The 15250-nt window shown below is 40.2% G+C and overlaps 1 protein-coding gene across 1 annotated transcript; it reads left to right on the forward strand.

Annotated features, from left to right (window-relative positions):
* Nucleotides 1-5766: 5766 nt before the first annotated feature.
* LOC101996086 (ankyrin repeat domain-containing protein 7-like) lies at nucleotides 5767-13921 on the forward strand. The gene is made up of 6 exons (XM_026789076.1): nucleotides 5767-5851; nucleotides 8033-8147; nucleotides 8313-8495; nucleotides 11806-11912; nucleotides 12434-12571; nucleotides 13856-13921. Exons 1-6 carry the CDS (start codon nucleotides 5796-5798, stop codon nucleotides 13908-13910), a joined length of 654 nt encoding a protein of 217 aa, XP_026644877.1. The 5' UTR covers nucleotides 5767-5795; the 3' UTR covers nucleotides 13911-13921.
* The last annotated feature ends 1329 nt before the right edge of the window (nucleotides 13922-15250 follow it).

Genomic DNA, 15250 nt, shown 5'->3' on the forward strand with positions numbered 1-15250 from the left:
AGCAGTTTTTTTTTTAATTATTATTATTTATTTATTTATTAAAGATTTCTGTCTCTTCCCTGCCACCGCCTCCCATATCCCTCCCCCTCCCCCAATCAACTCCCTCTCTCTCATCAGCCCAAGAGCAGACCAGGTTCTCTGCCCTGTGGGGAAGGACCTCCCACATCCTTCCAGGTCTAGTAAGGTGAGCATCCAAACAGCCTAGGCTCCCACAAAGCCTGTATGTGCAGAAGGATCAAAAATCAGTGCCATTGTTCTTGACTTCTCAGCAGTCCTCATTGCCACAAACTCAAGACTACAGAAAATTTCCCAAACAAGAACAAAATTAAAATTACAAAAGCCTTACAGGACTTTTTTCATCTTGAATTTGTTTGGCTAAACTAAGCCCAGTGGGGATTCTTTTCCAACACTAACACTGGAGACCTGGACTCGCACAGGGGTGGAATAGGCCCCCAGGTGAGCTTCAACAGAGCTCAGCTCACGCTGTGTCCTACCCTACCCCTGCCTCTGGTCCCGCCCCGCCAGGGCTCAGCCGTGCACGATCCCGCCCCACTCCCCCACTGTCACCGCCCACCTCCCTGTTCCCTCCAATAGCCACCTTTGCTCCGCCTCCCTTCTCATGCATTCCTTTATGGGGCTTCATTTCTTTCTGGGTGTTTTGCTAGTCAGAAGTTCCAAGGCTAAGGTGTGTCTGGTCTGGTCACATGTCTTCCTCTTCTTCTGGAGTCTGCTCACAGGTCTTGTCGTACAGGGAGTTGCTGACGGTGAGGGGCGAGAGATCTGGTGGTGAGCGGTGGCAGAGAGAGGGCAGGGCTGTGCTGGGAATGTTGCAAATCGGTGTTGAGGATGCTGCGAAGCCCTGGACGCTGAGGGGGTTGAGGAAGCTGAGGAGAAGGTAAAGCTGTGTGTGTATAGGGGCAATGATGAGGAGCCTGGAATGCCCTGGAGCTCGGGAAGCCGTAGCGGTTTGAGGATAGGACTTGGGCAGCCTAGCCAGGACTGCGAGGACTTGGACTGGCTTCTGGCTCAGCTGGGATGGGAGGTAACAGAGGAATACCATTTTTAATAACGTTTGTCCTAGGCACGTATTCCTTCTTGTCACGGTGGTGGGTGGAGACCTGTGTGCGGGAGGTAGACTCACCAGCTCTAAGCCTCATTCCAGGAAGACCTCTCTCTTTGAACAATATTCAATGGGATGCAAGGAGCCCTTGTAAGTACTGCCTTTTCACTCTAGGGGGCGCTCCCCCAGTTTAGGCTAATTACTCACTATTTGATGGGATAGACTGTCTTCATGGCTCCTATCAAAACATAGAGTCAAATACAGCAAGCCTTATATTGTATAAGACATTGTCTAAGAAGTAGGATTTCTCATTGTAATCCCATGCCTGCAGTTTTTTTTTTTCCAGAATACATTGTTTTTCTTTTTGAAACTGAAAATAATGTGTCTGGCTGAGTGAGGTGTCCCACACCTGCAGTTGGAAGGCCGAGGCTGGAGAATTGCTGCATGTTGGAGGTCAGCTTGGGCAGTTATCAAGACTTCACTTGTTTCAGAAAGCACTTATTGTTTACATACTTTGGAATATTAAATATGGTTATGGAGAATAGCATTATTGGTTAGCTGTTTTGTTTTGATTCAGTTGTGTAGCCCCTACATAGTCTGTGTTGCATAGATGTGTCATCAGAATTGAAGCATTTTCTTAAATGGTGTTAAGAGGCTCTTAAAATATAGAAAGTAAACCGGGCAGTGGTGTTGCTCGCTTTTAATTTCTGCACTCAGGAGGTAGAGGTAGGTGGATCTCTGAGTTCCAGGCCAGCCAACACTACCCTGAGAAACTCTGCCTTGAAAAAAAGAAAAGAAAACATACAGACAGTAACCAAGCTTTGGAAGTAAGTTTTCAGGGTTCCCAAGACCCCTTCCCTTAGGATTACACCAGCAGTAATAGGTGAAGCCTAGCAGCTTGTGGCCCCTGCAGACAGCTGCAGGGGGGCAGCTTTGTGAGTTCTCACTCTTGGGAACTCCATCTGTAGACCAGGCTGGCCTCAAACTCACAGACCTGCCTGCCTCTGCCTCCCGAGTGTTGAGATTAAAGGTGTGCACCATCACTGCCCAGCACATTTTTTTTTTAAATTTTGAGACAGGGTCTCTTTAAGTTGTTCAGGTTAACTCTGAACTCCCTCTATAACCCAGGCAGGCCATGAACTTGTGATCTTCCCTCTTCCTACCAAGCAGCTGTAATGTATGGACCTTTAGTTATTTAATTTTTTTGTTTTGAGATATGGTCTCTTATAGTCCAGGTTGTTCTCAAACTTCACTGTGTATCTGAGAATGATTCTGAACTCCAAATTCTCCTTTCTCTCCCAATTCTAGGATTAGTTATGTGCTGCCATGCCTAGCTTTAGATATTCTTTATTTCTCTGCTCCTGGACAGAATTTCACTGTTTATCCCTGGCTGGTCTAGCACATTCTATGTAGGATAGAGATATTTTGACTGAGGGTGACATTGTGGGGCTGGCAAGAAATGTGGAGCTATAGAAATTCCCAGGAATCCACAAGATGACCCAAGCTAAGACCCTAAGTAACAGAGGAGAGGGTGCCCGAACTGGCCTTGCCCTGTAGTCAGACTGATGAATATCTGAAATGTCACCATAGAACCTTCATCCAGCAACTGATGGAAACAGAGGCAGAGACCTGCATTGGAGCACTGGACTGAGCTCCCAAAGTCCAATTGAAGAGTGGGAGGAGTGAGAACATGAACAAAGAGGTCAAGACCATGATGGGTACACACACTGGAACAGCTTACTTGAGATAATGGGAGCTTATCAACTCCAGCCTGACAGGGAAAAAACCAGCATAGTAACCAAGCTAGACCCTCTGAATGTGGGTGACAGTTGTATGACTGGAACAGACTGCGGGGCTACTGGCAGTGGCACAAGAATTTGTCTTTACTGATTGTACTGTCTTTTTGGAACCCGTTCTCTTCGGATGGATACATTGCTCAACCTGGATATAGCAGGGAAGCCTTGGTTCTTCCTTGGAACAATGTGCATCGCTCTCTCTGGGGAGTGGCTGTGGAGTGGGGTTGGGGGGAAGATGGAGGGAATGGCAGGATGGGAGGGAGTGGGAACTGGGATTGATATGTAAAATTTAAAAAGATAGTTTGTTTTCTTTTTAAACAAATAAAAATCAGACAGTTTGTATTATCACCAATAATTAGATTGATTATTGTTTTAGCCCATCTTTCTCATTCAATACTGTTTCAGGTGTCTACCTCTATATCAGCTTATGGTTCTCCATTAATTAAATTATTACTTTACTATTCTGCTTCATTATAACATTTATAAGACACCTGATGTCTGGACAGTGGGTGATTGTCCAGACCTGTGAAATGCAAAGTTCTTCTATAATTTCCTTTATCTCTGTTTCTGCATTTCAGGAATATATTTTTCTCCTCACCAACCCAAGTATTCTAAATGAGCTATAAGGAGTGTGCATTCATAAGAGGAATCTGTTTGTCATAGATTAGTGATGCATCATATGATACTTGACTAGTGGAATGGGACAGGACAGACATTCTTTTCCACTTCTGTAATAACTGCATTTTACACATTCTTTAATAAGCTGTATACAATAAAATTCATATTGACCTATAAGGCAAAACAGAGACTATCTACCTCTGAATTAAGATCTGGATGAACTATTCAGGATAGACTGTATCTCATGGACTGGAAGAATGCCACATCTTTACAAATTCTGTTGAGTAAACATCTTTAAGTATTTTTCAACACTATGTTTGGTTGATAATCATGTAGGGGTTATGAGGTTGGAAAATAGAGCTCTTTATTCTAGATAAAAGATACTCGAGTATAATTTCTCAAATTGATGAATAGTTCTTACTTTCATATATATTATATATATATATATATATATGAATTACTTTAAATGCATCAGAGGAGTTGTCTACAACACATACATACTTATAAAGAACCAGAGGAAATATGTGCTTGTAAAAGAGAAATTGTTTGTTTCAGAAGAAAGGTTGATACTACAAAACTTTCATTGTGGATTGGAGGAATTAGTCACATTCTTATCCAGCTATATAATTTAAATGCTCTGATATGCACCTCATATATTGAAAGTAGATCGTTAGTGTGCAGTAGTTAATATGTGTTTACAAAATAAAATCTATTCATTCTATAAAAATCATGCATCAGAGAACACTTTATTATTGGATGGGATTTTCCGCAACGTTTTATTTGCCTCATTTCAAAAAAGTTCTTGCATGCTTTTTGTCCATACAAAGTAAGATTTGAAAATGCAATAGTAAGTGTGTGCTTTTCAGTATAGGTACAGAATGCTTCGTACGCAAACCTCTGTCATGGGACACAATGGTGTTTCATTTCATTTCTTCATCCATCATGTAACTGCATATGACCAGCATGATAACCTCTCATCCACAGAGTGAAAATCTTGCATAAACCCCCTAGCTGGTTATGCAATGCAAAATAACCAAAAAGCCTACACAGCCCAGCCTCACTTCCTTCTCCAGACTCTGGCCCAGTGAATTTCCCATGACCTCCCCATCCAGACCTTTTATTCATTCTTGCCTTCTTAGTCACGTTCATTGCTGCTCTATGGTGGGGAGAGGTTGCAGCAAGTGGCAGGCATGGTAGCTAGAAAAGGAAGCTTAGAGAACCTATCTCAGCCACAGTCAGGAAGCAGAGAGCAAACAGTGGGCAGAGACTGTAAACAGTCAAGACCTGTCCTCTGTCAAGGCTCCGCCTCAAAGTCGCACCACAACGTGGAACCACGTGTTCAAGTATGTGAAGATGTATGGGCTGTTCTCATTCAAAGCCCTGCAGAGACCAAATTTAAAGATCCGATATTGAGAATATTGTGGAGACACTGAGAGCATTGAAAACAAGTTCTACGAAATAAAAACAGGTCTCAACTTTAAGGGAAATATGTGGACCCCGCTGTAAAGAAGACAATTGGAACCACAACAGCCATGGCTGGAAATGACATCTCCTTATTGCGTTATAATCATGTTAAACTCATTTGGCATCACTTCTGGGCTTACAAATAGTTTAACTTTAAAGCTCTTCACAGCAGTGAGAAGTTCGTGGACACAAAACCAAAAGCGCACAGAGAGAAGCTTAAAGAGAAGTCTCATTTTCATGGTAAGGCAACCCCCACCCATGACCACCTAGTGAAAAAAAAAGATTTTAGAATGAAGAATTGTGTTCCCCAAACAAATAAACTGCCAAACAAGATTACTGTAGGGAATAAAGGAATCCTTCAGCTTTGAGGAAGAGACAAAGAATTTGCAGGATAAGCATAGACTTACATGTTTACACTGCACATGCGCAGTGAGCACTATTTGTTCTGAGCTGTCAGTTGTCCTCGAGGAAGTGCAGACATGCTTTTGTTTACCAGTGTGGCTTAGCAATGGCTGTTAGTAACTGTCAGCTTCTGTTTGGTCAAACCAGATCTTATGACTTCTGGTATTCACAGAGTTAGGCTCTACTTGTTAGACGACCAGTGGAAAAAAGTTCGCATTTAAAGTTATTAGTGTTGATCTGGCAAAAAGGTAGCCGCAGTGATGTTCTCCACCTTGGGGAAGCTCTTCAGCTTTAAGAAAGAGCCAAAAACCCCTTTGGGGTTTTGTGACGGCCCGAGCGTTGGAAAGGGCAGCTTGTCCTGTTGTGACTGTAGCACGGAGGATAGGTACGCACAGTCTTATGACCCTGAGAATAAATTCCATGAAGCGGTTTGTGAAGGAAGGAGCAAGGTGGTGATGCGTCTTCTGTCTAAGAAGAAGTTTCACGTAAATGACAAGGATGAAAGGAATCGGTAAGAACGTTTGGAAGCTAAGGATGAGAGGCCATGAGGAAATTGGGTGACGGGAGAATCCTACCTTCCCTAGCTCCATAGCGGGCAATCGGTGTGTAGAATTCCCAGTTACGCTCTCTGTGTCGCAGTCCCCATGGCACCTGAGATAACAGAGAGGTCCAGTGTCCAGATCATCTTCTGGAGCTGGAGAAGCACAGGACCCAGTCTCCAGCAGGTTTATCATCCACCCGTAACTCCCCCATAGAGTACTTTATTGACCATGCAATAGAATAACATAACAAAATACAAAGACATGTGATTTAACTTCAATGTACACAATAAACAATGCTCTAAAATTGGAAAGTGTGGAATTTAGGTAATGTTCCTCATAATATGTCTTCTGTAAGTCCCTCAAAACACATGAGCAGCCAGGTTCCCTCATAGAACACTATAACTTCCCTAAGGGCTGGACCGTGCCCTCCCCATACAGAGTAAAATGCCCAGTCTCTGCACTTAAAATCCCACCAATCCCCACCCCGGAAATCTTCTCCCTGAAAAGTTCTACCTCCCCTCCTCAAGAAACGGTGTAATCCCAGCCTTCTGCTCATTCCTTTGCTGTTTCTTGCCAGGCCACCCTCCTGGTTCTTTTTTTCCTCCCAATAAATCTCTTCACTCCCGACTGCCAGGATACCTTTCCATCTGAGCTGTAACGCTTACATACCCTTTCACCTAGACTTGTCCATGTAAAATCCAATAGGAATTTATATTAATGAGTACTGACATTTATATTCCTTACTCATTTGAAAGATGGCTTTGTGCTGCTCCCTTTCCTTTTCTTCTTGTCATCGCTGGTGTTCTAGGGATGCCATTCTCACGTCTCCACAGATGCCTCATATTTCTTCTTTCTCCTAAGCTTGACTTCGTATCGTTCTGAGGGTTATTCAGGGCTGCCTTGATCAGCCACAGTTTTCATAGCACCATTTTCTCACAAGCTCCAGGTTATCTGCAAGTTACTTCTGACAGTTTTTGTTACTCCTGGTAGAGGCCAACAAAGCTTGTTGGGGGTTTCATAAATTACAGAGCAACAAACTCATCTTGCTTATCCAATGTGAACCCAGCTGAAGGTGTCCTAAATCTCCCTTGTGAAATTTGCTATTAGATGCTGACATTAGGCATAGCAAATATCTGGTTTACATATACATGGTGAATCTAACTAATGTCAAGAAAGAGTCGTACTTACTTATTCAAACCCCACGTTTCCTTTGGCTTAAGTTCCTTAAAACTTAAAGCAAAGCCTCTTGTGCACCTAGATTCTTGCTATTAGTTATTCATAGTAATTTCACAGCTAGCATTTTTGAACCTCAGTGTAAAGACTAGGAACGGTGTCCATCTCTGTCGCATTCTCACTTAGTTTAAGACTCCATGGATTGCAAGGTGACATTCTACTTGTGCATTAAGAATTGCTTTCAAGTGTCAGTGACGGTTTTACATTATGAATTATAAATGATTTTCCAATTTTAAATGAATTAAAATTTGAGAAAAGAGAATTTAAGCTGGGTACTGTGTCATATCTACAACCCTAGCTACCTGCAGGTTGATGCAGTAGGAGCAAAAATTTAAAGTAGACCATGTTTCAAATTTTGAAGAGATTATCTTAGACTGTATAAAGTATGTAGTCCTTAATATAATTGCAAAAGAGATACAATGGAACTAACACTGACTTGGAATGTATTTATTACAGAGTTAACATAAGCAGATATTTTGCTGTTCATGAATATTTTCTGAGTCATTGCAAAGGTTCTTATTTTTGTATCCTAATTTGATAGGAGAGGCATACTTTTAACACCCAGTTTATCGACAAGGAAATCACAACAAAGAAAGGTGAAGAAGTGGTTGGTCATGCAGCCTAGAAAAGACAGGAGTTTCAACCCAATAGTCAGTTCTTTCTGTTCCAAAAGGCTGCTCTTGAGTACCTAGCTGCAGGAGCTGTGGATTTTATTCACACTGTCATAAAAGTTCTATATTGTGAATTTTTCTAATATAGTAAATAATAAGAGCAAATAAATATAAATTTGGCAAAAAAATAAATATTGGTTTATGGGTCAGAGGAGTTAAACGCTACATAATTGTAAGTATGTAAGTGACTGTGTATGTTGACATCATGCCCTGAAGTTTCACTAAAAATATCTCTTATTCCCACAGAACTGCACTCCATTTCGCCTGCTTTTATGGCCATCTGCATCTGGTTAATTTCCTTTTACATAATAAATGCAACGTAAATGCACTTGATGATCAAAAGTGCACACCACTAATGAAGGTATTGCAAAGTCTTCAATTTCAGAAATGAATTTTATGTAAATGGTTAAAATGAAAGTAAAATTAATGTCACTTAAATATAAATCATGGTGAAGGAATAAGATAGGGGGACATTTATGTTGAATTCTTTGTATGGATAAGGTTTCCCTTTTTACAATATCCACAGGCTGTACAAAGCTGGGAGACAAAGATTGTTTCTGTTCTCCTTGATAATGAAGCAGATCCCAATATTAAAGATTCTAAGGGAGAAACAGCATTACATCAGGCAGTGTATGTAAACAGGCCAGAGATTGCCACTATTGCCACCAGTCTTCTTGAATTTGGGGGAAACATTGAGGAAACTACAAAGGTAACAGTTTTCTAAATGGAATTCCCAAGCATTTGAAAATCATGTGTTTTAACAGTGTCATGTGTAGGGTCAATTTTCCATGTTTCTATGTCCAAGTATTCCTTGACTGATGCTTTGAAATAACTTGACTGGTATTCATTTAAATATTGATATTTTGTTACTGTTTGTTTTCTGATGTGGGATTCCCCTCTGTATGCTGAGAATACCATTGGTTAATAAAAAAAAAAAACTGTCTTGGGCCTGAACAGGGAGGGAATAGAGGTGGGTGGGGAAAACTAAACTGAATGCTGGGAGAAAGGAGGAGGAGTTAGGGAGAAGCCATGGAGCCACCTCTGGAGACAGATGTGCTGAAACTTTGCTATAAGCCCATGACCTCGAGTGATGCACAGATTAATGGAGATGGGTTAAATAAGATGTAAGAATTAGCCAACAACAAGGTAGAGCTAATGGGCCAAGCAGTGATTTAATTAATACAGTTTCTGTGTGATTATTTCAGGAGTCTGGGTGGGAAATGGACAAGCAGCCTCCTTACAACAATTTTCTAATTCATTGAGTCATTTGTGTAGACCATATACTAATTTAGAACACTGCAGTCACTCTGTAACTTGGACTTAGACACAAAGCTGATAGAGAGTATAACAGAAATAGTGTTATACAGACTTTAACAGGGAGAGAGTATAAGAGAAATCCACAACTGGTCAGAATGCAGAGAGTAAATGCCCATGGGAGCCTTTGCACAATGGGCACACCTACAATAAAACCCTACACTTAAGGCTCAGGGAGCACTGCGAAAGGGGGTTGTCCTCACATACTATGATCCACAGACTAGGATACCTTTTTCAAGATAGTGTGTTCTAGATATGAAAAGAATATTGCACCTATTAAATTTCAATAATATGGTAACCTAAACAAGACCTGTACAACGAGAACATCAGTTGACATGTAAATACTGATGGGGGAAACTTTCAAAGTTCTATCCCTCAATAAAAATTTGCCCACAACGCATGGCTGATGAGGGAAGAATTCATTTTTCTTTACGGAAAAAATCCAACCCCAATGTCCAGACATAAATACATGCACACACATGCACGGACACATGCACACAGAGAGAGAGAGAAAGACAGAGAGACAGAAAGACAGAGAGACAGAGGGACAGAGAGAGACACACACACAGAGAAACAGAGAAATGACCAACATTAAATGGAATTAGTTTTTACATATACATGTAAGTGTGTAACCTTAATAAAGAAAAGATCATGAGTTTGAGAGCAAGAAGGTAAGGAGGAACTGGAGAAGTGATAGTGTACAAATTATGCAATATAGTATTCATATAGGAACTTATCAACAATTTAAATTAAAAACATTTTTTTAAATCATGCATTGGGCTTTCTAAACTATAAGACAGTTTTCATTTTATTAAAGTACAGAATCCATTTCAAGGTAAGCAATCAAGTTTTCTCTGAAGTCTCACTCACTTTGAGTCCATTTCTTTGGTGACCTATTTGGAGCAAGATCCTGACATTGTCACCCTGGTCCTTCCTCAAAAGAGAATCAAGCAGAACTTCCACAGTGTCCTCAGTAAACTTCCATGTCATCACAAACTTCTGAGAATTGTGTCTCTTAAACAGCTTCTGCTGTTGCTAATGTTTGCCCCACAGAACATTTGTCCAACAGGATTTCAGAAAATATTTCTCAATGCTGAACAATTCCACAATTTTGTCATAATTCTTATTTTAATTTTTTATTTATTCTTTCATACAATACATCCCAACCACAGCTTCCTTTCCTCTCTACACCTCCAAGTTCCTCCTCCACTCTCTTCCATGTCCTCATCTACCACTACCCTGAAGGATATCAATCAAACACACCACAACAAGACACAATAAGACCAGGCACAAAACCTCAGATCAAGGCTGGGAAAAGCAACCCCATAGAGACAAAAGGATCCCAAGAGCAAAGAGACAGAGACATCCCCACTCCCACTGTCAGGAGTCAGCCTAAAACATGAAGTCAACAACCATAACATACATACAAAGGACCAATACAGACACATGCGGGCTCCGTGATTGTCACTTAGGTCTCTGAGCCCCCAAGGGTCCCTGCTTAGTTGACTACTCTGGCATTGCTCTCCCTGTGTCCTCAACCCTTTTGTCTCCCATAATTCCTCCTCTCCCTCTTCTGGAGGGTTCTGGTGCCAGGCAGAGGGACCCAAAGGGGACCTCTAACCTGGGCTCTCTCTCTGCTTAAGGTGTCTGTGGGTCTCTGCATCCTCTCCCATCAGCTGCAGAGGCAACTTCTCTGATGATGACTGGCCTAGGCCCTGATTTAGGAAAATAATAGAATTATGAAACTTTTCATTGATGTCTTTTTGCAGTGGTGGAGAGGGCAGTAGTGGTTGGTTCTACCCTAGGTTCCTGGAATACCTAGTTTCCTGGTTCTGGTTATCCAGAAAGCATCTGGCATAGACTCTGTCTCATGGCCTGGGTCTCAAATTTTACTTGTTATTGGTTGGTCACTCCCACAATATCTGGGTCATCATTGCTCCAGCACATCTTGCAAGCAGCATAGATTGTAAATTAAAGAGCTTATGGCTGGGTTGTTTTCATAATGCTTAATCAAATTTCTCTATTGGGAAATGGGGTGTCTACCACATGTCTTTTGAAACATAGGAGAACTTCTGACATAGTGAAGAAAATTTAACTCATCTATGTAACAAAGGATTGAAAACCTTTGCCTTTTTGTGGTGGTTTGGGTTTCTTGAGATATTCTAAGGGAACTTTCTTTAGATGGAAATAGCAACAGGACTCCAAAATTCCATGGTAAATGCTGTGACAGGAACCAGTGGTTCATGGACAAGGTGTTTCCCATGAGAGGACAGGAGTCTTGTGACAACTGTAAATAGGCTTGGAGCATTGCAAGGCCGAGAAAATTCCATGGTAAATGCTGTGACAGGAACCAGTGGTTCATGGGACAAGGTGTTTCCCATGAGAGGACTAGAAGCCTTGTGACAACTGTAAACAGGCTTGGAGCATTGCAAGGCTGAGAAAATTCCATGGTAAATGCTGTGACAGGAACCAGTGGTTCATGGACAAGGTGTTTCCCATGAGAGGACTAGAAGTCTTGTGACAATTGTAAACAGGCTTGGAGCATTGCAAGGCTGAGAAATCTGAAAATGCACAATGGGCTGAGGAGACAAAGACTACTGCTCTCTAGTCTACGGTAAGCACTATGTTCATGGAGCTAGCTGTATGGTTTTCATTTCAGTTATGGATAATGTAATGTTGTGACTTATTCATGGATATCATTACAGGATGGATTTACACCTCTGCTGCTAGCACTCAGAGAAAGGAAACTTCTCATGGCTAAACATTTAATAAATCATGGTGCAAACATTTACGCACGTGATGACTTTAAAAGGTACTGTGTTTTGAGTTTTTAATACATTACTTGTGGTCAAGAATAGTAAAAAATCACTCAAAAATATGGGAATATATTCGATTTATCAACAAAACATCAATTATTTTTTTTAAAAAATACCGATTTTATGAAATGACTACAATACGTAGTCAGGTTCACATTCCCCATGATAATGAGATGTTTTTCTTGCTTAGAATCTTATATGAACTGATAGATTTTATATTAATGTTTTGAAAAAACTAATTGATCACTATTAGTTCAATTACTGATATATCTTGAAATTCTTAATAACTATAAAATTTTAATTTCTTCTAGTATGTATAAAAGTTAAAACCATAGGTTGGATGACTCTTTGCTTTAAACTTTTTTCTTTGAATAATACTTAAAAATCTGAACTCTGAGCTTTCAAGATGCTTAAATGGTTAGTAAATGGTCAATACTACACATGCAGGCCATACACTGAATTGACAAAATATATTAAATTCACCGTGTAAGTAATTTAATTGCCTTTGTCATTCTAGAACAACGCTCATGTATGCAGTTAAATGGGATTCTGAGGATATTGTTGAGCTGTTACTGAAGAAAGGTTTGGACCACTCCACAAAGGATGCATTTGGGTGGAGTTCACTGCAGTATGCCGTGGCAGGAAAACGCCAAGTGTAAGTATACACATTAAAATACAAACCTGTACTGAACATAGGCACAAATTACTTACAAATGTTGTACTTTACACCAGATGGGACTTCATTATTTAAATACTTACAGAATGGAGGTGTTTTAGTTAACTCCACCTGCCATAGCGCAAAAAAAAAAAAATGACATAATAGTCAAAAGTAGCAATGTGTATAGGAGATTTTTCTTTCAGGGTTAACTAATGTTATCTTACCACCTATTCAAACCTTCCATTGTCCTAGAAGGTCATCACAGTAAGTTACCTCGGAGAAGTCTTTTGTTTCTACCACGAAATGAGTTTGCGGATGTACTAAATAATCACATGGATCCAAAAGCTTGCAGAAAGAGGGCAGAGATGCATTCTTTCTTTGATAATAGTAATCTGTATGCAAAGGTTCCCTTCTATCATCTTCTGCAGCACAATCTATGGTTGTGACAGCTCTCTTTCACCTATCTCAGGGAAAGTGGCAAGAAGTGTTTGGTCTATCAAGTGCTTTTCTACCTCAAGAATTCATGACATTTTCCAACTTTACCCCAGAAGGAAGACGCTGAGTAAAATTCTGTGAATCTAAATTCTAATAACTGTTTTTATAGCTAATTCCCATCACATCTCATCAGTATGCTTATTCATGTGTAAAATATGACTCTGTCTTCTGTGTTAGTTGGGGTTAAGCATGAAGATTCAAAATCAGTATAAAAAATTCACCTTAGTATGTCATTTCTGAGTAAAGGAAGAGGAGCAACAGACTAACCCATGTCATGGAATTCAGTACTGTTCTCACCCTGGACTACCTCTATACTTCAGTAATAACAATATCTTACAGTTGTAGCATTTATTCATAGGCCCAATTATGAACTACACAGTGGTTTCCATTTGGGATTATAATCAGCCCAAGATTGAGAAGAAAATTTTATAGTGCTTTACTAATTCTGTGCATGTTTTAGGTGGTGTAATTTTCAGAGCCGTCTTAGTGAACTCAAGTAGTAAATGCAGAGATTTGGAGCTTAAGAGAAACACTGTCACTGAAAAAGAGATTTAGAAATCCTTCTAATACCAGGGCACCATCTATCCTGTCAAAATAATCTAGATGGTCTGAACTGTATTGCCACTGATTTGACATTTCACTTTTTTCTTTCCTTCTTCAGTGAGAAATTGTATAAAAAGTTTTAGAGTTTATAAACCTAAAGGACATAGTAATATGTTCTGATAAAATGTCTGATACTGCTTAATACTTAAGAATTTAATATGTTGATGAATTCTTTCCTGTCAGTATTAAAATAATAACTTTATTACCACCATGTCTGTACATGGAAGAGAGAGTATAATTTTGGAGTATGAGGACTGGCTACTCTCAAGTCAACAGAGTGACATCACAGGTATGTCTTCTTCAGTTTCATCCTCTCTAGTCTTTCCTCAGATTTGAAAGGGTGGAGGAAGAATGTTCTGATTTCTATAAGAGAATATCATTGGTAAGATGTTCATGAGTGGTATAGCTGGATTTTAAGATAGACCTATTCCAAGGTTCTTGAAGAACTGCCACACTGCATTCCCAAGTGACTGCACAAGTTTGTACTTCCACCACCTTACGCTACATCCTCAAAGAGGAGTTTTAATTTTTTTTAAATATATTTTAATTAAAATATAATTGCATCATTCCCATTTTGTGTTCCTCTCTCCAGCTCCTTCTATGCAGTTTAAAAAAAAAACCAAGTGTATATTTTGGTGGAAATTATTTAAGAAATTAGTTGTATAAAACTGTGTTGTCTAAAAAGTATGTCAGTTTTGTGCAGGAAATTTAACTCACATCTAAAAATATTTTGATATTAGGATGTTGTTGACAGTCCTTCTGCTTTTGTCTCGCCCCTAGACCATTCACTGTTCTGAATAATTTTTCCTTTGAAAAATGTTAACATGTTGTATATTTCCTTAACAGTCATCACACTACACCATATTGGAGTTCTGTATTCATTTTATGTGTGCATTTCTGGGAGTTATGGATGGTTGGAAAATACCATATAAGTTTTGGGAACTGAATCCTGGTTCTAAGAGCAAAAAGTGCTCATAACTTTTAAGTCATCTTTCCAACTACCCCACCCACGTATTAGAGTTGTATTAAAATTCATTTTTACTTCCCATAAATAACGGATGTAGAGCAAAAAGTGCTCATCCCTGAGTGTCAGTAACTCCCCATGTCTAAGTAGTCATTAGTTTTCTCCAGTTCCTTATCCAGGAGCATGACCCTCTGAGATTACCCTACTCCTTCTTTGTTTTTTTTTTTTTATTAATTTATTTAAGATTTCTGCCTCCTCCCAGCCACCGCCTCCCATTTCCCTCCCCCTCCCCCGATCAAGTCCCCTCCCTCGTCAGCCCAAAGAGCAATCAGGGTTCCCTGCCCTGTGGGAAGTCCAAGGACCACCCACCTCCATCCAGGTTTAGTAAGTTGAGCATCCAAACTGCCTAGGCTCCTACAAAGCCAGTACATGCAGTAGGATCAAAAACCCATTGCCATTGTTCTTGAGTTCTCAATAGTCCTCATTGTCCGCTATGTTCAGCGAGTCCGGTTTTATCCGATGCTTTTTCAGACCCGGGCCAGCTGGCCTTGGTGAGTTCCCGATAGAACATCCCCATATAGGCATCCTCCTGAATATTAACCTTTATCAGGCGA

This window comes from Microtus ochrogaster, unplaced genomic scaffold, assembly GCF_000317375.1.
Source record: "Microtus ochrogaster isolate Prairie Vole_2 unplaced genomic scaffold, MicOch1.0 UNK14, whole genome shotgun sequence".
Taxonomy (NCBI): Eukaryota; Metazoa; Chordata; class Mammalia; order Rodentia; family Cricetidae; genus Microtus; species Microtus ochrogaster.